This window comes from Oncorhynchus nerka, linkage group LG10 (assembly GCF_034236695.1).
Source record: "Oncorhynchus nerka isolate Pitt River linkage group LG10, Oner_Uvic_2.0, whole genome shotgun sequence".
NCBI lineage: Eukaryota > Metazoa > Chordata > Actinopteri > Salmoniformes > Salmonidae > Oncorhynchus > Oncorhynchus nerka.
The window spans coordinates 935,505-960,543 of record NC_088405.1 but is presented as its reverse complement, the minus strand read 5'-3'; the positions used below and the strand labels follow the sequence as shown (position 1 = coordinate 960,543).

Here is a 25,039-nt window from a genome sequence, read left to right as displayed (position 1 = left end):
TATCATTATAATAACAGATCAGTAATATATCATTATAGTAACAGATCAGTAATATCAACAGATCAGTAATATATAATTATAATAACAGATCAGTAATATATCATTATAATAACAGATCAGTAATATATCATTATAATAACAGGTCAGTAATATATCATTATAATAACAGATCAGTAATATATCAACAGATCAGTAATATATCATTATAATAACAGATCAGTAATATATCATTATAATAACAGATCAGTAATATATCATTATAATAACAGATCAGTAATATATCATTATAATAACAGATCAGTAATATATCATTATAATAACAGATCAGTAATATATCATTATAACAACAGATCAGTAATATATCATTATAATAACAGATCAGTAATATATCAACAGGTCAGTAATATATCATTATAATAACAGATCAGTAATATATCAACAGGTCAGTAATATATCAACAGATCAGTAATATATCATAATAACAGATCAGTAATATATCATTATAATAACAGATCAGTAATATATCAACAGGTCAGTAATATATCATTATAATAACAGATCAGTAATATATCAACAGATCAGTAATATATCAACAGATCAGTAATATATCATTATAATAACAGATCAGTAATATATCATTATAATAACAGATCAGTAATATATCATTATAATAACAACAGATCAGTAATATATCAACAGATCAGTAATATATCATTATAATAACAGATCAGTAATATATCATTATAATAACAGATCAGTAATATATCATTATAATAACAGATCAGTAATATATCATTATATTAACAGATCAGTAATATATCATTATAATAACAGATCAGTAATATATCAACAGATCAGTAATATATCATTATAATAACAGATCAGTAATATATCATTATAATAACAGATCAGTAATATATCATTATAATAACAGATCAGTAATATATCATTATAATAACAGATCAGTAATATATCATTATAATAACAGATCAGTAATATATCATTATAATAACAGATCAGTAATATATCATTATAATAACAGATCAGTAATATACAGATCAACAGATCAGTAATATATCATTATAATAACAGATCAGTAATATATCATTATAATAACAGATCAGTAATATATCATTATAATAACAGATCAGTAATATATCATTATAATAACAGATCAGTAATATATCATTATAATAACAGATCAGTAATATATCAACAGGTCAGTAATATATCATTATAATAACAGATCAGTAATATATCATTATAATAACAGATCAGTAATATATCAACAGGTCAGTAATATATCATTATAATAACAGATCAGTAATATATCATTATAATAACAGATCAGTAATATATCATTATAATAACAGATCAGTAATATATCAACAGATCAGTAATATATCATTATAATAACAGATCAGTAATATATCATTATAATAACAGATCAGTAATATATCATTATAATAACAGATCAGTAATATATCAACAGGTCAGTAATATATCATTATAATAACAGATCAGTAATATATCATTATAGTAACAGATCAGTAATATATCATTATAATAACAGATCAGTAATATATCATTATAATAACAGATCAGTAATATATCATTATAATAACAGGTCAGTAATATATCATTATAATAACAGATCAGTAATATATCAACAGATCAGTAATATATCATTATAATAACAGATCAGTAATATATCATTATAATAACAGATCAGTAATATATCATTATAATAACAGATCAGTAATATATCATTATAATAACAGATCAGTAATATATCATTATAATAACAGATCAGTAATATATCATTATAGTAACAGATCAGTAATATATCAACAGATCAGTAATATATCATTATAATAACAGATCAGTAATATATCATTATAATAACAGATCAGTAATATATCAACAGATCAGTAATATATCATTATAATAACAGATCAGTAATATATCATTATAACAACAGATCAGTAATATATCATTATAATAACAGATCAGTAATATATCAGTAATATATCATTATAATAACAGATCAGTAATATATCAACAGGTCAGTAATATATCAACAGATCAGTAATATATCATAATAACAGATCAGTAATATATCATTATAATAACAGATCAGTAATATATCAACAGGTCAGTAATATATCATTATAATAACAGATCAGTAATATATCAACAGATCAGTAATATATCATTATAATAACAGATCAGTAATATATCATTATAATAACAGATCAGTAATATATCATTATAATAACAGATCAGTAATATATCAACAGATCAGTAATATATCATTATAATAACAGATCAGTAATATATCATTATAATAACAGATCAGTAATATATCATTATAATAACAGATCAGTAATATATCATTATAATAACAGATCAGTAATATATCATTATAATAACAGATCAGTAATATATCATTATAATTATAGTAATAACAGATCAGTAATATATCATTATAATAACAGATCAGTAATATATCATTATAATAACAGATCAGTAATATATCATTATAATAACAGATCAGTAATATATCATTATAATAACAGATCAGTAATATATCATTATAATAACAGATCAGTAATATATCATTATAATAACAGATCAGTAATATATCATTATAATAACAGATCAGTAATATATCATTATAGTAACAGATCAGTAATATATCATTATAATAACAGATCAGTAATATATCATTATAATAACAGATCAGTAATATATCATTATAATAACAGATCAGTAATATATCATTATAATAACAGATCAGTAATATATCAAGAGATCAGAAATATATCATTATAATAACAGATCAGTAATATATCAAGAGATCAGAAATATATCATTATAATAACAGATCAGTAATATATCATTATAATAACAGATCAGTAATATGTCATTATAGTAACAGATCAGTAATATATCAAGAGATCAGAAATATATCATTATAATAACAGATCAGTAATATATCATTATAATAACAGATCAGTAATATATCAACAGATCAGTAATATATCAACAGATCAGTAATATATAATTATAATAACAGATCAGTAATATATCATTATAATAACAGATCAGTAATATATCAACAGGTCAGTAATATATCATTATAATAACAGATCAGTAATATATCAACAGATCAGTAATATATCATTATAATAACAGATCAGTAATATATCATTATAGTAACAGATCAGTAATATATCATTATAATAACAGATCAGTAATATGTCATTATAATAACAGATCAGTAATATATCATTATAATAACAGATCAGTAATATATCATTATAATAACAGATCAGTAATATATCATTATAATAACAGATCAGTAATATATCATTATAATAACAGATCAGTAATATATCATTATAATAACAGATCAGTAATATATCAACAGGTCAGTAATATATCATTATAATAACAGATCAGTAATATATCATTATAATAACAGATCAGTAATATATCATTATAGTAACAGATCAGTAATATATCAACAGATCAGTAATATATCATTATAATAACAGATCAGTAATATATCATTATAATAACAGATCAGTAATAGATCAACAGATCAGTAATATATCATTATAATAACAGGTCAGTAATATATCAACAGATCAGTAATATATCATTATAATAACAGATCAGTAATATGTCATTATAATAACAGATCAGTAATATATCAACAGATCAGTAATATATAATTATAATAACAGATCAGTAATATATCATTATAACAACAGATCAGTAATATATCATTATAATAACAGATCAGTAATATATCATTATAATAACAGATCAGTAATATATCATTATAATAACAGATCAGTAATATATCATTATAATAACAGATCAGTAATATATCATTATAATAACAGATCAGTAATATATCAACAGGTCAGTAATATATCATTATAATAACAGATCAGTAATATATCATTATAATAACAGATCAGTAATATATCAACAGATCAGTAATATATCATTATAATAACAGATCAGTAATATATCATTATAATAACAGATCAGTAATATATCATTATAATAACAGATCAGTAATATATCATTATAATAACAGATCAGTAATAGATCAACAGATCAGTAATATATCATTATAATAACAGATCAGTAATATATCATTATAATAACAGATCAGTAATATATCAACAGATCAGTAATATATCATTATAATAACAGATCAGTAATATATCATTATAATAACAGATCAGTAATATATCAACAGATCAGTAATATATCATTATATAGTAACATTATAATAATCAGTAATATATCATTATAATAACAGATCAGTAATATATCATTATAATAACAGATCAGTAATATATCATTATAGTAACAGATCAGTAATATATCATTATAATAACAGATCAGTATAATTATAATAACAGATCAGTAATATATCAACATCAGTAATATATCAACAGATCAGTAATATATCATTATAATAACAGATCAGTAATATATCATTATAATAACAGATCAGTAATATATCATTATAATAACAGATCAGTAATATATCATTATAATAACAGATCAGTAATATATCAACAGATCAGTAATATATCATTATAATAACAGATCAGTAATATATCAACAGATCAGTAATATATCATTATAATAACAGATCAGTGATAGATCATTATAATAACACACACATGTATTCTACTGTTCTACCTAGCAACAGTAAGTCGAGACCCCGACTGAGTTACTCAAAAATAAAATAAAGAACTTGGTGGCAAATTATCTGAGGGAGCCCAGGAAGAATTATCTCAGGAAGAACCCACCCAACCCTGCTCTACAGGAAGAACCCACCCAACCCTGCTCTACAGGAAGAACCCACCCAACCCTGCTCTACAGGAAGAACCCACCCAACCCTGCTCTACAGGAAGAACCCACCCAACCCTGCTCTACAGGAAGAACCCACCCAACCCTGCTCTACAGGAAGAACCCACCCAACCCTGCTCTACAGGAAGAACCCACCCAACCCTGCTCTACAGGAAGAACCCACCCAACCCTGCTCTACAGGAAGAAGAAATGTTACCCAACCCTGTTCTACAGGAAGAAGAAATGTTACCCAACCCTGTTCTACAGGAAGAAGAAAGAGTTACCCAACCCTGCTCTACAGGAAGAAGAAATGTTACCCAACCCTGCTCTACTACAGGAAGAAGAAATGTTACCCAACCCTGCTCTACATGAAGAAGAAATGTTACCCAACCCTGCTCTACAGGAAGAAGAAATGTTACCCAACCCTGTTCTACAGGAAGAAGAAATGTTACCCAACCCTGTTCTACAGGAAGAAGAAATGTTACCCAACCCTGTTCTACAGGAAGAAGAAATGTTACCCAACCCTGCTCTACAGGAAGAAGAAATGTTACCCAACCCTGTTCTACAGGAAGAAGAAAGAGTTACCCAACCCTGCTCTACAGGAAGAAGAAATAGTTACCCAACCCTGCTCTACAGGAAGAAGAAATGTTACCCAACCCTGCTCTACAGGAAGAAGAAATGTTACCCAACCCTGTTCTACAGGAAGAAGAAATGTTACCCAACCCTGCTCTACAGGAAGAAGAAATGTTACCCAACCCTGCTCTACAGGAAGAAGAAATGTTACCCAACCCTGCTCTACAGGAAGAAGAAATGTTACCCAACCCTGCTCTACAGGAAGAAGAAATGTTACCCAACCCTGTTCTACAGGAAGAAGAAATGTTACCCAACCCTGTTCTACAGGAAGATGAAATGTTACCCAACCCTGCTCTACAGGAAGAAGAAATGTTACCCAACCCTGCTCTACAGGAAGAAGAAATGTTACCCAACCCTGCTCTACAGGAAGAAGAAATGTTACCCAACCCTGCTCTACAGGAAGAAGAAATGTTACCCAACCAACCCTGCTCGACAGGAAGAAGAAAGAGTTACCCAACCAACCCTGCTCTACAAGAAGAAGAAATGTTACCCAACCAACCCTGCTCTACAGGAAGAAGAAATGTTACCCAACCAACCCTGCTCTACAGGAAGAAGAAAGAGGTGGCCCGGTTAATAGGATTGGTGTTAGTATCTGTTGAAGGGTTGGTGTTAGTATCTGTTGAAGGGTTGGTGTTAGTATCTGTTGAAGGGGTTGTGTTAGTATCTGTTGAAGGGTTGGTGTTAGTATCTGTTGAAGGGTTGGTGTTAGTATCTGTTGAAGGGTTGGTGTTAGTATCTGTTGAAGGGTTGGTGTTAGTATCTGTTGAAGGGTTGGTGTTAGTATCTGTTGAAGGGTTGGTGTTAGTATCTGTTGAAGGGTTGGTGTCAGTATCTGTTGAAGGGTTGGTGTTAGTATCTGTTGAAGGGTTTGTGTTAGTATCTGTTGAAGGGTTGGTGTTAGTATCTGTTGAAGGGTTGGTGTTAGTATCTGTTGAAGGGTTGGTGTTAGTATCTGTTGAAGGGTTTGTGTTAGTATCTGTTGAAGGGTTGGTGTTAGTATCTGTTGAAGGGTTTGTGTTAGTATCTGTTGAAGGGTTGGTGTTAGTATCTGTTGAACGGTTGGTGTTAGTATCTGTTGAAGGGTTGGTGTTAGTATCTGTTGAAGGGTTGGTGGATGTCATAAGCTGAATGCACCAATTTGTAAGTCGCTCTGGATAAGAGCGTCTGCTAAATGACTTAAATGTAAATGTAAATGTAAATGTGTCAGTATCTGTTGAACGGTTGGTGTTAGTATCTGTTGAAGGGTTGGTGTTAGTATCTGTTGAAGGGTTGGTGTTAGTATCTGTTGAAGGGTTGGTGTCAGTATCTGTTGATCGGTTGGTGTTAGTATCTGTTGAACGGTTGGTGTTAGTATCTGTTGAAGGGTTGGTTTAGTCTCCTTGAAGGGTTGGTGATATCTGTTGAAGGGTTCCACATCAGTAACCCTTGACCCCGACGATGGCGTGTCTAACAGCCAAGTGATTCCACATCAGATACAACCGTACCTTTAGTCTCCTTGACGACGATGGTGTGATTCCACATCAGATACACCCGTACCTTTAGTCTCCTTGACGACGATGGTGTGTCTAACAGCCAAGTGATTCCACATCAGATACAACCGTACCTTTAGTCTCCTTGACGACGATGGTGTGTGATTCCACATCAGATACACCCATACCTTTAGTCTCCTTGACGACGATGGCGTGTCTAACAGCCAAGTGATTCCACATCAGATACAACCGTACCTTTAGTCTCCTTGATGACGATGGCGTTGAGGAGACCCTTCCCCCGGACGATGGGGACGATCTCTTTAGGAAGCTTCGACAGTTCTGACCTCAGCAACTGGCCCATCTTCTCAGCGTTCTCCGCCAGCTTCTCTTCCTCCAGAACCTGTCAGGGAGAACAACGTACTGTTAGAGGAGGCCTGTTACTACCTCAAATCAGCCTCTCTACTGTATATAACCTCTCTACTGTATATAACCCCTCTACTGTATATAGCCCCTCTACTGTATATAGCCTCTCTACTGTATATAACCTCTCTACTGTATATAACCTCTCTACTGTATATAGCCCCTCTACTGTATATAGCCCCTCTACTGTATATAGCCCCTCTACTGTATATAGCCCTCTACTGTATATATAACCCTCTACTGTATAACCCCTCTATTGTATATAACCTCTCTACTGTATATAGCCTCTCTACTGTATATAACCTCTCTACTGTATATAACCCTCTACTGTATATAACCTCTCTACTGTATATAGCCCCACTACTGTATATAACCTCTACTGTATATAACCCCTCTATTGTATATAGCCTCTCTACTGTACATAATCCCTCTACTGTATATAACCTCTCTACTGTATATAGCCCCTCTACTGTATATAACCTCTACTGTATATAACCTCTCTACTGTATATAACCTCTCTACTGTATATAACCTCTCTACTGTATATAACCCCTCTACTGTATATAACCCCTCTACTGTATATAACCCCTCTACTGTATATAACCCCTCTATTGTATATAGCCTCTCTACTGTATATAACCTCTCTACTGTATATAGCCTCTCTACTGTATATAGCCTCAATACTGTATATAACCTATATTGTATATAACCTCACTACTGTATATAACCTCACTACTGTATATAACCCCTCTATTGTATATAGCCTCTCTACTGTATATAACCTCTCTACTGTATATAGCCTCAATACTGTATATAACCTATATTGTATATAACCTCACTACTGTATATAACCTCACTACTGTATATAGCCTCTCTACTGTATATAGCCTCTCTACTGTATATAGCCCCTCTACTGTATATAACCTCTCTACTGTATATAACCCCTCTACTGTATATAACCCCTCTACTGTATATAACCTCTCTACTGTATATAACCCCTCTACTGTATATAGCCTCAATACTGTATATAACCTATATTGTATATAACCTCTACTGTATATAACCTCACTACTGTATATAACCTCCCTACTGTATATAGCCTCTCTACTGTATATAACCTCTCTACTGTATATAGCCCCTCTACTGTATATAGCCCCTCTACTGTATATAGCCTCTCTATTGTATATAGCCTCTCTACTGTATATAGCCTCTCTACTGTATATAGCCCTCTACTGTATATAGCCTCTCTACTGTATATAGCCTCTCTACTGTATATAGCCCCTCTACTGTATATAGCCCCTCTACTGTATATAGCCTCTCTACTGTATATAGCCTCTCTACTGTATATAACCCCTCTACTGTATATAACCCCTCTACTGTATATAGCCTCTCTACTGTATATAGCCTCTCTACTGTATATAACCTCTCTATTGTACATAGCCTCTCTACTGTACATAGCCTCTCTACTGTATACAGCCTCTACTGTATATAGCCTCTCTACTGTATATAGCCTCTCTACTGTACATAGCAATCACTCAGAGGAGATAGGATGGTCCCACCCACTGCTTTGAAGTGCTCTCATCTGTCTGTTGCTCTGGGGAGTATCCCGTCTTACTAAACCAGCTAGTCAGATACAGTACTCTCATCTGTCTGTTGCTCTGGGGAGTATCCCGTCTTACTAAACCAGCTAGCCAGATACAGTACTCTCATCTGTCTGTTGCTCTGGGGAGTATCCCGTCTTACTAAACCAGCTAGTCAGATACAGTACTCTCATCTGTCTGTTGCTCTGGGGAGTATCCCATCTTACTAAACCAGCTAGTCAGATACAGTACTCTCATCTGTCTGTTGCTCTGGGGAGTATCCCATCTTACTAAACCAGCTAGTCAGATACAGTACCCATCTGAATCTGTCCATAGCCAAATAACTAACTAGCTGAATCTGTCCATAGCTAAATAACTAACTAGCTGAATCTGTCCATAGCCAAATAACTAACTAGCTGAATCTGTCCATAGCTAAATAACTAACTAGCTGAATCTGTCCATAGCTAAATAACTAACTAGCTGAATCTGTCCATAGCCAAATAACTAACTAGCTGAATCTGTCAATAGCCAAATAACTAACTAGCTGAATCTGTCCATAGCCAAATAACTAACTAACTGAATCTGTCCATAGCCAAATAACTAACTAACTAGCTGAATCTGTCCATAGCCAAATAACTAACTAGCTGAATCTGTCCATAGCCAAATAACTAACTAACTGAATCTGTCCATAGCCAAATAACTAACTAACTAGCTGAATCTGTCCATAGCCAAATAACTAACTAGCTAGCTGAATCTGTCCATAGCCAAATAACTAACTAGCTAGCTGAATCTGTCCATAGCCAAATAACTAACTAGCTGAATCTGTCCATAGCCAAATAACTAACTAACTAGCTGAATCTGTCCATAGCCAAATAACTAACTAACTAGCTGAATCTGTCCATCTTAACTAAATAACTAGCTGAATCTGTCCATAGCCAAATAACTAACTAACTAGCTGAATCTGTCCATAGCTAAATAACTAACTAGCTGAATCTGTCCATAGCCAAATAACTAACTAACTAGCTGAATCTGTCCATAGCCAAATAACTAACTAACTAACTGAATCTGTCCATAGCCAAATAACTAACTAACTAACTGAATCTGTCCATAGCTAAATAACTAACTAGCTGAATCTGTCCATAGCCAAATAACTAACTAACTAGCTGAATCTGTCCATAGCTAAATAACTAACTAACTGAATCTGTCCATAGCTAAATAACTAACTAGCTGAATCTGTCCATAGCCAAATAACTAACTAGCTGAATCTGTCCATAGCTAAATAACTAACTAGCTGAATCTGTCCATAGCTAAATAACTAACTAGCTGAATCTGTCCATAGCCAAATAACTAACTAACTAGCTGAATCTGTCCATAGCTAAATAACTAACTAGCTGAATCTGTCCATAGCCAAATAACTAACTAACTAGCTGAATCTGTCCATAGCTAAATAACTAACTAGCTGAATCTGTCAATAGCCAAATAACTAACTAACTGAATCTGTCCATAGCTAAATAACTAACTAGCTGAATCTGTCCATAGCTAAATAACTAACTAGCTGAATCTGTCCATAGCCAAATAACGAACTAGCTGAATCTGTCCATAGCTAAATAACTAACTAACTAACTGAATCTGTCCATAGCCAAATAACTAACTAACTAGCTGAATCTGTCCATAGCTAAATAACTAACTAGCTGAATCTGTCCATAGCTAAATAACTAACTAGCTGAATCTGTCCATAGCCAAATAACTAACTAGCTGAATCTGTCCATAGCTAAATAACTAACTAGCTGAATCTGTCCATAGCCAAATAACTAACTAACTGAATCTGTCCATAGCCAAATAACTAACTAACTAGCTGAATCTGTCCATAGCTAAATAACTAACTAGCTGAATCTGTCCATAGCTAAATAACTAACTAGCTGAATCTGTCCATAGCCAAATAACTAACTAACTGAATCTATCCATAGCCAAATAACTAACTAGCTGAATCTGTCCATAGCTAAATAACTAACTAGCTGAATCTGTCCATAGCCAAATAACTAACTAGCTGAATCTGTCCATAGCTAAATAACTAACTAGCTGAATCTGTCCATAACCAAATAACTAACTAACTAGCTAACTAGCTGAATCTGTCCATAGCTAAATAACTAACTAGCTGAATCTGTCCATAGCTAAATAACTAACTAGCTGAATCTGTCCATAGCCAAATAACTAACTAGCTGAATCTGTCCATAGCTAAATAACTAACTAGCTGAATCTGTCCATAGCCAAATAATTAACTAGCTGAATCTGTCCATAGCCAAATAACTAACTAACTAGCTGAATCTGTCCATAGCCAAATAACTAACTAGCTGAATCTGTCCATAGCCAAATAAGTAACTAGCTGAATCTGTCCATAGCCAAATAACTAACTAGCTGAATCTGTCCATAGCTAAATAACTAACTAGCTGAATCTGTCCATAGCCAAATAACTAACTAGCTGAATCTGTCCATAGCCAAATAACTAACTATCTGAATCTGTCCATAGCCAAATAACTAACTAGCTGAATCTGTCCATAGCTAAATAACTAACTAACTAGCTGAATCTGTCCATAGCCAAATAACTAACTAACTAGCTGAATCTGTCCATAGCCAAATAACTAACTAACTAGCTGAATCTGTCCATAGCCAAATAACTAACTAACTAGCTGAATCTGTCCATAGCTAAATAACTAACTAGCTGAATCTGTCCATAGCTAAATAACTAACTAGCTGAATCTGTCCATAGCTAAATAACTAACTAGCTGAATCTGTCCATAGCTAAATAAATAACTAACTGAATCTGTCCATAGCCAAATAACTAACTAACTAGCTGAATCTGTCCATAGCCAAATAACTAACTAACTAGCTGAATCTGTCCATAGCTAAATAACTAACTAGCTGAATCTGTCCATAGCTAAATAACTAACTAGCTGAATCTGTCCATAGCCAAATAACTAACTAGCTGAATCTGTCCATAGCCAAATAACTAACTAACTAACTGAATCTGTCCATAGCCAAATAACTAACTAACTGAATCTGTCCATAGTCAAATAACTAACTAGCTGAATCTGTCCATAGCTAAATAACTAACTAGCTGAATCTGTCCATAGCCAAATAAATAACTAACTAGCTGAATCTGTCCATAGCCAAATAAATAACTAACTAGCTGAATCTGTCCATAGCCAAATAAATAACTAACTAGCTGAATCTGTCCATAGCCAAATAACTAACTAGCTGAATCTGTCCATAGCTAAATAACTAACTAGCTGAATCTGTCCATAGCCAAATAAATAACTAACTAGCTGAATCTGTCCATAGCTAAATAACTAACTAGCTGAATCTGTCCATAACCAAATAACTAACTAACTAGCTAACTAGCTGAATCTGTCCATAGCTAAATAACTAACTAGCTGAATCTGTCCATAGCCAAATAACTAACTAGCTGAATCTGTCCATAGCTAAATAACTAACTAGCTGAATCTGTCCATAGCCAAATAACTAACTAACTAGCTGAATCTGTCCATAGCCAAATAATTAACTAGATGAATCTGTCCATAGCTAAATAACTAACTAACTAGCTGAATCTGTCCATAGCCAAATAACTAACTAGCTGAATCTGTACATAGCCAAATAATTAACTAGATGAATCTGTCCATAGCTAAATAACTAACTAGCCGAATCTGTCCATAGCCAAATAACTAACTAGCTGAATCTGTCCATAGCTAAATAACTAACTAGCTGAATCTGTCCATAGCCAAATAATTAACTAGCTGAATCTGTCCATAGCCAAATAACTAACTAACTAGCTGAATCTGTCCATAGCCAAATAACTAACTAACTAGCTGAATCTGTCCATAGCTAAATAACTAACTAGCTGAATCTGTCCATAGCCAAATAACTAACTAGCTGAATCTGTCCATAGCCAAATAACTAACTATCTGAATCTGTCCATAGCTAAATAACTAACTAACTAGCTGAATCTGTCCATAGCCAAATAACTAACTAACTAGCTGAATCTGTCCATAGCCAAATAACTAACTAACTAGCTGAATCTGTCTATAGCCAAATAACTAACTAACTAGCTGAATCTGTCTATAGCCAAATAACTAACTAACTAGCTGAATCTGTCCATAGCCAAATAAATAACTAGCTGAATCTGTCCATAGCTAAATAACTAACTAGCTGAATCTGTCCATAGCCAAATAACTAACTAACTGAATCTGTCCATAGCTAAATAACTAACTAACTAACTGAATCTGTCCATAGCCAAATAACTAACTAACTAACTGAATCTGTCCATAGCCAAATAACTAACTAACTAACTGAATCTGTCCATAGCTAAATAACTAACTAGCTGAATCTGTCCATAGCTAAATAACTAACTAGCTGAATCTGTCCATAGCTAAATAACTAACTAGCTGAATCTGTCCATAGCCAAATAAATAACTAACTAGCTGAATCTGTCCACAGCTAAATAACTAACTAGCTGAATCTGTCCATAGCTAAATAACTAACTAGCTGAATCTGTCCATAGCTAAATAACTAACTAGCTGAATCTGTCCATAGCCAAATAAATAACTAACTAGCTGAATCTGTCCATAGCTAAATAACTAACTAGCTGAATCTGTCCATAGCTAAATAACTAACTAGCTGAATCTGTCCATAGTCAAATAACTAACTAGCTGAATCTGTCCATAGTCAAATAACTAACTAACTGAATCTGTCCATAGTCAAATAACTAACTAGCTGAATCTGTCCATAGCTAAATAACTAACTAGCTGAATCTGTCCATAGCCAAATAAATAACTAACTAGCTGAATCTGTCCATAGCCAAATAAATAACTAACTAGCTGAATCTGTCCATAGCCAAATAAATAACTAACTAGCTGAATCTGTCCATAGCCAAATAACTAACTAGCTGAATCTGTCCATAACCAAATAATTAACTAGCTGAATCTGTCCATAGCTAAATAACTAACTAACTGAATCTGTCCATAGCCAAATAACTAACTAGCTGAATCTGTCCATAGCCAAATAAATAACTAACTAGCTGAATCTGTCCATAGCCAAATAAATAACTAACTAGCTGAATCTGTCCATAGCCAAATAAATAACTAACTAGCTGAATCTGTCCATAGCCAAATAACTAACTAGCTGAATCTGTCCATAGCTAAATAACTAACTAGCTGAATCTGTCCATAACCAAATAATTAACTAGCTGAATCTGTCCATAGCTAAATAACTAACTAACTGAATCTGTCCATAGCCAAATAACTAACTAGCTGAATCTGTCCATAGCTAAATAACTAACTAGCTGAATCTGTCCATAGCCAAATAACTAACTAGCTGAATCTGTCCATAGCTAAATAACTAACTAGCTGAATCTGTCCATAACCAAATAATTAACTAGCTGAATCTGTCCATAGCTAAATAACTAACTAGCTGAATCTGTCCATAGCCAAATAAATAACAACTAGCTGAATCTGTCCAGTCCTAACTGAATCTGTCCATAGCCAAATCCTAACTAGCTGAATCTGTCCATAGCCCAACAGCTGAATCTGTCCATAGCCAAATAACTAACTAACTAGCTGAATCTGTCCAAGCTAAATAATTAACTAGCTGAATAACTAAAAGTCCCACATACCTCTAGAGCTGCCATGGCACGCCACAGGCCAGAGGGTTTCCCAACATGAGCCGTGCTCTCCAGGCTTGATGGTCAGCATCACCTCATCATCACACAGCACCGCAGACACCTGACAGGACAAGGTATATATCAGAGACTGACATGACCCAGTCCCAACATGACCCAGTCCCAACATGACCCAGTCCCAACATGACCCAGTCCCAACAGTCCCAACATGACCCAGTCCCAACATGACCCAGTCCCAACAGTCCCAACAGTCCCAACATAACCCAGTCCCAACATGACCCAGTCCCAACAGTCCCAACATGACCCAGTCCCAACAGTCCCAACATGACCCAGTCCCAACAGTCCCAACATGACCCAGTCCCAACATGACCCAGTCCCAACATGACCCAGTCCCAACAGTCCCAACATGACCCAGTCCCAACATGACCCAGTCCCAACATGCCCCAGTCCCAACATGACCCAGTCCCAACATGACCCAGTCCCAACAGTCCCAACATGACCCAGTCCCAACATGACCCAGTCCCAACAGTCCCAACATGACCCAGTCCCAACAGTCCCAAAATGACCCAGTCCCAACAGTCCCAACATGACCCAGTCCCAACAGTCCCAACATGACCCAGCCCCAACATGACCCAGTCCCAACATGACCCAGTCCCAACATGGCCCAGTCCCAACATGACCCAGTCCCAACATGACCCAGTCCCAACAGTTCCAACATGACCCAGTCCCAACAGTCCCAACATGACCCAGTCCCAACAGTCCCAACATGACCCAGTCCCAACATGACCCAGTCCCAACAGTCCCAACATGACCCAGTCCCAACATGACCCAGTCCCAACATGCCCCAGTCCCAACATGACCCAGTCCCAACATGACCCAGTCCCAACAGTCCCAACATGACCCAGTCCCAACATGACCCAGTCCCAACATGACCCAGTCCCAACATGACCCAACAGTCCCAACATGACCCAGTCCCAACAGTCCCAGTCCCAACATGACCCAGTCCCAACATGACCCAGTCCCAACATGACCCAGTCCCAACAGTCCCAACATGACCCAGTCCCAACATGACCCAGTCCCAACAGTCCCAACATGACCCAGTCCCAACAGTCCCAACATGACCCAGTCCCAACATGACCCAGTCCCAACATGACCCAGTCCCAACAGTCCCAACATGACCCAGCCCCAACATGACCCAGTCCCAACATGGCCCAGTCCCAACATGGCCCAGTCCCAACATGGCCCAGTCCCAACATGACCCAGTCCCAACATGACCCAGTCCCAACATGACCCAGTCCCAACAGTCCCAACATGACCCAGTCCCAACATGACCCAGTCCAAACAGTCCCAACATGACCCAGTCCCAACATGACCCAGTCCCAACATGACACAGTCCCAACATGACCCAGTCCCAACATGGCCCAGTCCCAACAGCCCCAACATGGCCCAGTCCCAACATGGCCCAGTCCCAACATGGCCCAGTCCCAACATGACCCAGTCCAAACAGTCCCAACATGACCCAGTCCCAACATGACCCAGTCCCAACATGGCCCAGTCCCAACATGACCCAGTCCAAACAGTCCCAACATGACCCAGTCCCAACATGACCCAGTCCCAACAGTCCCAACATGACCCAGTCCCAACATGACCCAGTCCCAACATGACCCAGTCCCAACAGTCCCAACATGACCCAGTCCCAACAGTCCCAACATGACCCAGTCCCAACAGTCCCAACATGACCCAGTCCCAACAGTCCCAACATGACCCAGTCCCAACATGACCCAGTCCCAACAGTCCCAACATGACCCAGTCCCAACATGACCCAGTCCCAACAGTCCCAACATGACCCAGTCCCAACATGACCCAGTCCCAACAGTCCCAACATGACCCAGTCCCAACATGACCCAGTCCCAACAGTCCCAACAGTCCCAACATGACCCAGTCCCAACATGACCCAGTCCCAACAGTCCCAACATGACCCAGTCCCAACATGACCCAGTCCCAACATGACCCAGTCCCAACAGTCCCAACATGACCCAGTCCCAACAGTCCCAACATGACCCAGCCCCAACATGACCCAGTCCCAACATGGCCCAGTCCCAACATGGCCCAGTCCCAACATGACCCAGTCCCAACATGACCCAGTCCCAACATGACCCAGTCCCAACAGTCCCATCATGACCCAGTCCCAACATGACCCAGTCCAAACAGTCCCAACATGACCCAGTCCCAACATGACCCAGTCCCAACATGACACAGTCCCAACATGACCCAGTCCCAACATGGCCCAGTCCCAACAGCCCCAACATGGCCCAGTCCCAACATGGCCCAGTCACCTGAACATGGGAACATGACCCAGTCCCAACATGACCCAGTCAAACAGTCCCAACATGGGCCAGTCCCAACATGACCCAGTCCCAACATGGCTAGTCCCAACATGGCCCAGTCCCAACAGGCCCAGTCCCAGTAGAGTCCCAACATGACCCAGTCCCAACATGACCCAGTCAAACAGTCCCAACCACCTCATCCCAACATGACCCAGTCCCAACAGTCCCAACATGACCCAGTCCCAACATGACCCAGTCCCAACATGACCCAGTCCCAACAGTCCCAACATGACCCAGTCCCAACAGTCCCAACATGACCCAGTCCCAACATGACCCAGTCCCAACAGTCCCAACATGACCCAGTCCCAACAGTCCCAACAGTCCCAACATGACCCAGTCCCAACATGACCCAGTCCCAACAGTCCCAACATGACCCAGTCCCAACATGACCCAGTCCCAACATGACCCAGTCCCAACAGTCCCAACATGACCCACCTCAGTCCCAACATGACCCAGTCCCAACATGACCCAGTCCCAACAGTCCCAACAGTCCCAACATGACCCAGTCCCAACATGACCCAGTCCCAACAGTCCCAACATGACCCAGTCCCAACATGACCCAGTCAACATGACCTATCCCAACAGTCCCAACATGACCCAGTCCCAACAGACCCAGTCCCAACAGTCCCAACATGACCCAGTCCCAACATGACCCAGTCCCAACATGACCCAGTCCCAACATGACCCAGTCCCAACAGTCCCAACAGGCTGAATAAGCAGTGAGTCACAAAAGGAAGTGAATTAACCCCTGAATATTCATGTATTAAAATGAGGCCCATCCCACACTAAATTATTAGACAGCATTTTCATTCAGTCAATCAAAACGAGGAGCACAACAACATTGCAGAGAACGGTAGTGTAACAGTGTTTACTCACAGGGTAGACGCCACCTGACAGAGCCTTTCCCAGGATCACGAGATCAGACGTATCAGTGGTCTATGCCTGACTGGGCCTCTACGGGCCAGTCCAGTCTGCACCTCGTCGGCTATGAACAGCACCTGAACATGGGAACAGAGGGGTATCAGTAGAGTCTATGTCTGACTGGGCCTCTACAGCCACCTCATCGGCTATGAACAGCACCTAAAGAGGTATCAGTAGAGTCTATGTCTGACTGGGCCTCTACATTACAACCACCTCATCGGCTATGAACAGCACCTAAAGAGGTATCAGTAGAGTCTATGTCTGACTGGGCCTCTACAGCCACCTCATCGGCTATGAACAGCACCTGAACATGGGAACAGACAGTAGAGTCTATGTCTGACTGGGCCTCTACATTACAGCCACCTCATCGGCTATGAACAGCACCTAAACATAGGAACAGAGAGGTATCAGTAGAGTCTATGTCTGACTGGGCCTCTACATTACAGCCACCTCATTGGCTATGAACAGCACCTGAACATGGGAACAGACAGTAGAGTCTATGTCTGACTGGGCCTCTACATTACAGCCACCTCATCGGCTATGAACAGCACCTAAACATAGGAACAGAGAGGTATCAGTAGAGTCTATGTCTGACTGGGCCTCTACATTACAGCCACCTCATCGGCTATGAACAGCACCTAAAGAGGTATCAGTAGAGTCTATGTCTGACTGGGCCTCTACAGCCACCTCATTGGCTATGAACAGCACCTAAAGAGGTATCAGTAGAGTCTATGTCTGACTGGGCCTCTACAGCCACCTCATCGGCTATGAACAGCACCTAAAGAGGTATCAGTAGAGTCTATGTCTGACTGGGCCTCTACATTACAGCCACCTCATCGGCTATGAACAGCACCTAAAGAGGTATCAGTAGAGTCTATGTCTGACTGGGCCTCTACAGCCACCTCATCGGCTATGAACAGCACCTAAAGAGGTATCAGTAGAGTCTATGTCTGACTGGGCCTCTACAGCCACCTCATTGGCTATGAACAGCACCTAAAGAGGTATCAGTAGAGTCTATGTCTGACTGGGCCTCTACAGCCACCTCATTGGCTATGAACAGCACCTAAAGAGGTATCAGTAGAGTCTATGTCTGACTGGGCCTCTACAGCCACCTCATCGGCTATGAACAGCACCTAAACACCATGCAGAAGGAGATATTCAATCACATTTCATTTATAAAAAGGCCTTTTTAAAATCAACAGTTGCCACAAAAGTGTTTTATAATAACCTGGTCTCTAGACCCAAACACAGGGAAGCACAGTAACAAGGAAGAAGCTATATCAGTATTTATTTATTTATTTATTTTACAACAATAATAAAACATTGACACATGGACAGATGGAACAATCAACCAAAAGTGTCTGTTTCCGAAAGACACAAAAAGATCAACCGTTGATTGTCAAGGCCTTTTTTTTTTTGTGTGTGTCGACGCCGAAACGTCTCGTACTCACGTTGTTCCGAGTGCAGAGTTGTCTGACCGTGGTGAGGTATCCGGGGTCAGGGACCACGACCCCAGCCTCTCCCTGGATGGGCTCCACCATGAAGGCTGTTACGTTAGGGTCCTGGAGAGCTTTCTGGGCACAACCATCAGCACACAGTCAGCGATAACAGTTCACATCTCATCAAGGGATTTTACAGTGATGGAGACTCTCCCTTTGCTGAGTATACTGACTCAATATGGAAGAAAGGCCCATTTCCCCAGACCAAGACTTCGTCTGGACTAAGCATGCTCAAACAGGACTAGGCCTAATCTGGCTCCAGGAAACTGGCCTGTAGAGAGGTAACATTAAGGTTCAGGAAACTGGCCTGTAGAGAGGTAACATTAAGGTCCAGGAAACTGGCCTGTAGAGAGGTAACATTAAGGTCCAGGAAACTGGCCTGTAGAGAGGTAACATCAAGGTTCAGGAAACTGGCCTGTAGAGAGGTAACATTAAGGTTCAGTATTATAGAGGTTCAGGAAACTGGCCTGTAGAGAGGTAACATCAAGGTTCAGGAAACTGGCCTGTAGAGAGGTAACATTAAGGTTCAGTATTATAGAGGTCCAGGAAACTGGCCTGTAGAGAGGTAACATTAAGGTTCAGTATTATAGAGGTTCAGGAAACTGGCCTGTAGAGAGGTAACATTAAGGTTCAGGAAACTGGCCTGTAGAGAGGTAACATTAAGGTTCAGTATTATAGAGGTTCAGGAAACTGGCCTGTAGAGAGGTAACATTAAGGTTCAGTATTATAGAGGTTCAGGAAACTGGCCTGTAGAGAGGTAACATCAAGGTTCAGGAAACTGGCCTGTAGAGAGGTAACATCAAGGTTCAGGAAACTGGCCTGTAGAGAGGTAACATCAAGGTTCAGGAAACTGGCCTGTAGAGAGGTAACATCAAGGTTCAGTATTATAGAGGATGTAGTCATGTCAGCACGTACCTCCAGAGCAGGGATGTCGTTGTAGGGGATGAGGCCAAAGCCGGGCATGAAGGGACCGAAGTCCTCGTAACTGCTAGGATCTGTCGAGCTCGAGATGGCGGCCATGGTTCTCCCCCAGAAGTTACCATCTACAGGAGGAGAGGTTAGCCACAGTACAATTAGTATCCTTCTTCTATGGTGTTCACCGCACAGAGTTCCAATGCATTCTGCCCACGTGAGGGAACTAAATGAACTAGAACACGATTACAGGAATATGCCATTCAAAATAACATTTATAACAAATATAGCTGCAAGCAGCCATGCCGGGGTTCAAGCACTACTGCACCACCGTAACAATGATTGTACTGCACTATAAAAAGGTGTATTTCAGGAATGCACAGCTAGGATAGACGAACGCCCCGTATCTCAGGACGTGATGGAACACCCCCCCCCCCCGTATCTCAGGACATGATGGAACCCCCGTATCTCAGGACATGATGGAACCCCCCCCCCCGTATCTCAGGACGTGATGGAACCCCCGTATCTCAGGACATGATGGAATCCCCCCGTATCTCAGGACATGATGGGACCCCCCGTATCTCAGGACATGATGGAACCCCCCCGTATCTCAGGACATGATGGGAACCCCCTCCCGTATCTCAGGACATGATGGAACCCCCCCCGTATCTCAGGACATGATGGACCCCCACCCCCGTATCTCAGGACATGATGGAACCCCCCCGTATCTCAGGACATGATGGAACCCCCCGTATCTCAGGACATGATGGGAACCCCCCCTCCCGTATCTCAGGACATGATGGAACCCCCCGTATCTCAGGACATGATGGAACCCCCTGTATCTCAGGACATGATGGAACCCCCCCCGTATCTCAGGACATGATGGAACCCCCCTGTATCTCAGGACATGATGGAACCCCCGTATCTCAGGACATGATGGGACCCCCCCTGTATCTCAGGACATGATGGGACCCCCCGTATCTCAGGACGTGATGGAACCCCCCGTATCTCAGGACGTGATGGGACCCCCCGTATCTCAGGACATGATGGACCCCCGTATCTCAGGACATGATGGAACCCCCCGTATCTCAGGACATGATGGGAACCCCCGTATCTCAGGACATGATGGGAACCCCCCCCGTATCTCAGGACATGATGGGAACCCCCCCCGTATCTCAGGACATGATGGAACCCCCCCCGTATCTCAGGACATGATGGAACCCCCCCCCCGTATCTCAGGACATGATGGAACCCCCGTATCTCAGGACATGATGGAACCCCCCGTATCTCAGGACATGATGGAACCCCCCGTATCTCAGGACATGATGGAACCCCCCGTATCTCAGGACATGATGGAACCCCCCGTATCTCAGGACATGATGGGAACCCCCCCCGTATCTCAGGACATGATGGACCCCCCGTATCTCAGGACATGATGGAACCCCCCGTATCTCAGGACGTGATGGAACCCCCCGTATCTCAGGACATGATGGAACCCCCCGTATCTCAGGACATGATGGGACCCCCCCGTATCTCAGGACATGATGGAACCCCCCGTATCTCAGGACATGATGGACCCCCCGTATCTCAGGACATGATGGAACCCCCCGGATCTCAGGACATGATGGGAACCCCCCCCGTATCTCAGGACATGATGGAACCCCCCGTATCTCAGGACATGATGGAATCCCCCGTATCTCAGGACATGATGGAACCCCCCGTATCTCAGGACATGATGGAACCCCCCGTATCTCAGGACATGATGGAACCCCCCGTATCTCAGGACATGATGGAACCCCCCGTATCTCAGGACATGATGGAACCTCCCCCGTATCTCAGGACATGATGGAACCCCCCGTATCTCAGGACATGATGGAACCTCCCCGTATCTCAGGACATGATGGAACCCCCCGTATCTCAGGACATGATGGAACCCCCCCTCCCGTATCTCAGGACATGATGGACCCCCCCCCCCGTATCTCAGGACATGATGGGACCCCCCCCGTATCTCAGGACATGATGGAACCCCCCCGTATCTCAGGACATGATGGAACCCCCCCGTATCTCAGGACATGATGGAACCCCCTCCCGTATCTCAGGACATGATGGAACCCCCCCCGTATCTCAGGACATGATGGAACCCCCCTGTATCTCAGGACATGATGGAACCCCCTGTATCTCAGGACATGATGGAACCCCCCCGTATCTCAGGACATGATGGACCCCCCGTATCTCAGGACATGATGGGACCCCCCCCGTATCTCAGGACATGATGGACCCCCCGTATCTCAGGACATGATGGAACCCCCCGTATCTCAGGACATGATGGACCCCCCCCGTATCTCAGGACATGATGGAACCCCCGTATCTCAGGACATGATGGGAACCCCCCCCGTATCTCAGGACATGATGGAACCCCCCGTATCTCAGGACATGATGGAACCCCCCCGTATCTCAGGACATGATGGAACCCCCCGTATCTCAGGACATGATGGAACCCCCCCTGTATCTCAGGACATGATGGAACCCCCGTATCTCAGGACATGATGGGACCCCCCGTATCTCAGGACGTGATGGGACCCCCCGTATCTCAGGACATGATGGAACCCCCCGTATCTCAGGACATGATGGGACCCCCCGTATCTCAGGACATGATGGAACCCCCGTATCTCAGGACATGATGGAACCCCCGTATCTCAGGACATGATGGAAACCCCCCCGTATCTCAGGACATGATGGGAACCCCCCCCCGTATCTCAGGACATGATGGGAACCCCCCCCGTATCTCAGGACATGATGGAACCCCCCGTATCTCAGGACATGATGGAACCCCCCCCGATCTCAGGACATGATGGGAACCCCCCCGTATCTCAGGACATGATGGGAACCCCCCGTATCTCAGGACATGATGGGACCCCGTATATCTCAGGACATGATGGAACCCCCCCCGTATCTCAGGACATGATGGAACCCCCCGTATCTCAGGACATGATGGACCCCCCCCCCGTATCTCAGGACATGATGGGACCCCCCCGTATCTCAGGACATGATGGAACCCCCCGTATCTCAGGACATGATGGAACCCCCCGTATCTCAGGACATGATGGAACCCCCCCCCCCGGATCTCAGGACATGATGGGAACCCCCCCCCGTATCTCAGGACATGATGGAACCCCCCCCGTATCTCAGGACATGATGGAACCCCCCGTATCTCAGGACATGATGGAACCCCCCCCCCCGTATCTCAGGACATGATGGAACACCCCCCCGTATCTCAGGACATGATGGAACCCCCCGTATCTCAGGACATGATGGAACCCCCCGTATCTCAGGACATGATGGAACCCCCCCGTATCTCAGGACATGATGGAACCCCCCGTATCTCAGGACATGATGGAACCCCCCCCCCGTATCTCAGGACATGATGGGACCCCCTCCCGTATCTCAGGACATGATGGAACACCCCCCGTATCTCAGGACATGATGGAACCCCCCCCGTATCTCAGGACCCCGTATCCCATGATGGACCCCCCGTATCTCAGGACATGATGGAACACCCCCCCCCCGTATCTCAGGACATGATGGAACCCCCCGTATCTCAGGACATGATGGAACCCCCCCCGTATCTCAGGACATGATGGAACCCCCCCCCCCGTATCTCAGGACATGATGGACCCCCCCCCCGTATCTCAGGACATGATGGAACCCCCTCCCGTATCTCAGGACATGATGGACCCCCCCCCCCTCCCGTATCTCAGGACATGATGGAACCCCCCCCCCGTATCTCAGGACATGATGGAACCCCCGTATCTCAGGACATGATGGAACCCCCCGTATCTCAGGACATGATGGAACCCCCCCGTATCTCAGGACATGATGGGAACCCCCCGTATCTCAGGACATGATGGAACCCCCCCCCGTATCTCAGGACATGATGGAACCCCCCCTCCCGTATCTCAGGACATGATGGACCCCCCGTATCTCAGGACATGATGGAACCCCCCGTATCTCAGGACATGATGGAACCCCCCCCGTATCTCAGGACATGATGGAACCCCCCCCGTATCTCAGGACATGATGGAACCCCCCCCGTATCTCAGGACATGATGGAACCCCCCCCGTATCTCAGGACATGATGGAACCCCCCCGTATCTCAGGACATGATGGAACCCCCCGTATCTCAGGACATGATGGAACCCCCCCCCCGTATCTCAGGACATGATGGAACCCCCCGTATCTCAGGACATGATGGAACCCCCCGTATCTCAGGACATGATGGAACCCCCCCCGTATCTCAGGACATGATGGAACCCCGTATCTCCCCCGTATCTCAGGACATGATGGAACCCCCCGTATCTCAGGACATGATGGACCCCCCCCGTATCTCAGGACATGATGGAACCCCCCCCGTATCTCAGGACATGATGGAACCCCCCGTATCTCAGGACATGATGGAACCCCCCCCCCCGTATCTCAGGACATGATGGAACCCCCCGTATCTCAGGACATGATGGAACCCCCCGTATCTCAGGACATGATGGAACCCCCCCCCGTATCTCAGGACATGATGGGACCCCCCCCCCGTATCTCAGGACATGATGGAACCCCCCGTATCTCAGGACATGATGGAACCCCCCCGTATCTCAGGACATGATGGGACCCCCCC

At 41.6% G+C, this 25,039-nt stretch overlaps 1 protein-coding gene across 1 annotated transcript in view; it reads right to left on the bottom strand.

The window, feature by feature from the left end:
• oat (ornithine aminotransferase) overlaps positions 1-25,039 on the bottom strand; it is a 59,299-nt gene that overhangs the window by 5,288 nt on the left and 28,972 nt on the right. The window contains 8 exon segments of the mRNA XM_065022909.1: positions 7,239-7,383; positions 14,649-14,668; positions 14,671-14,691; positions 14,694-14,757; positions 17,918-17,968; positions 17,971-18,039; positions 19,414-19,536; positions 20,377-20,504. Of these exon segments, the coding sequence (XP_064878981.1) occupies positions 7,239-7,383; positions 14,649-14,668; positions 14,671-14,691; positions 14,694-14,757; positions 17,918-17,968; positions 17,971-18,039; positions 19,414-19,536; positions 20,377-20,504 (621 nt within the window).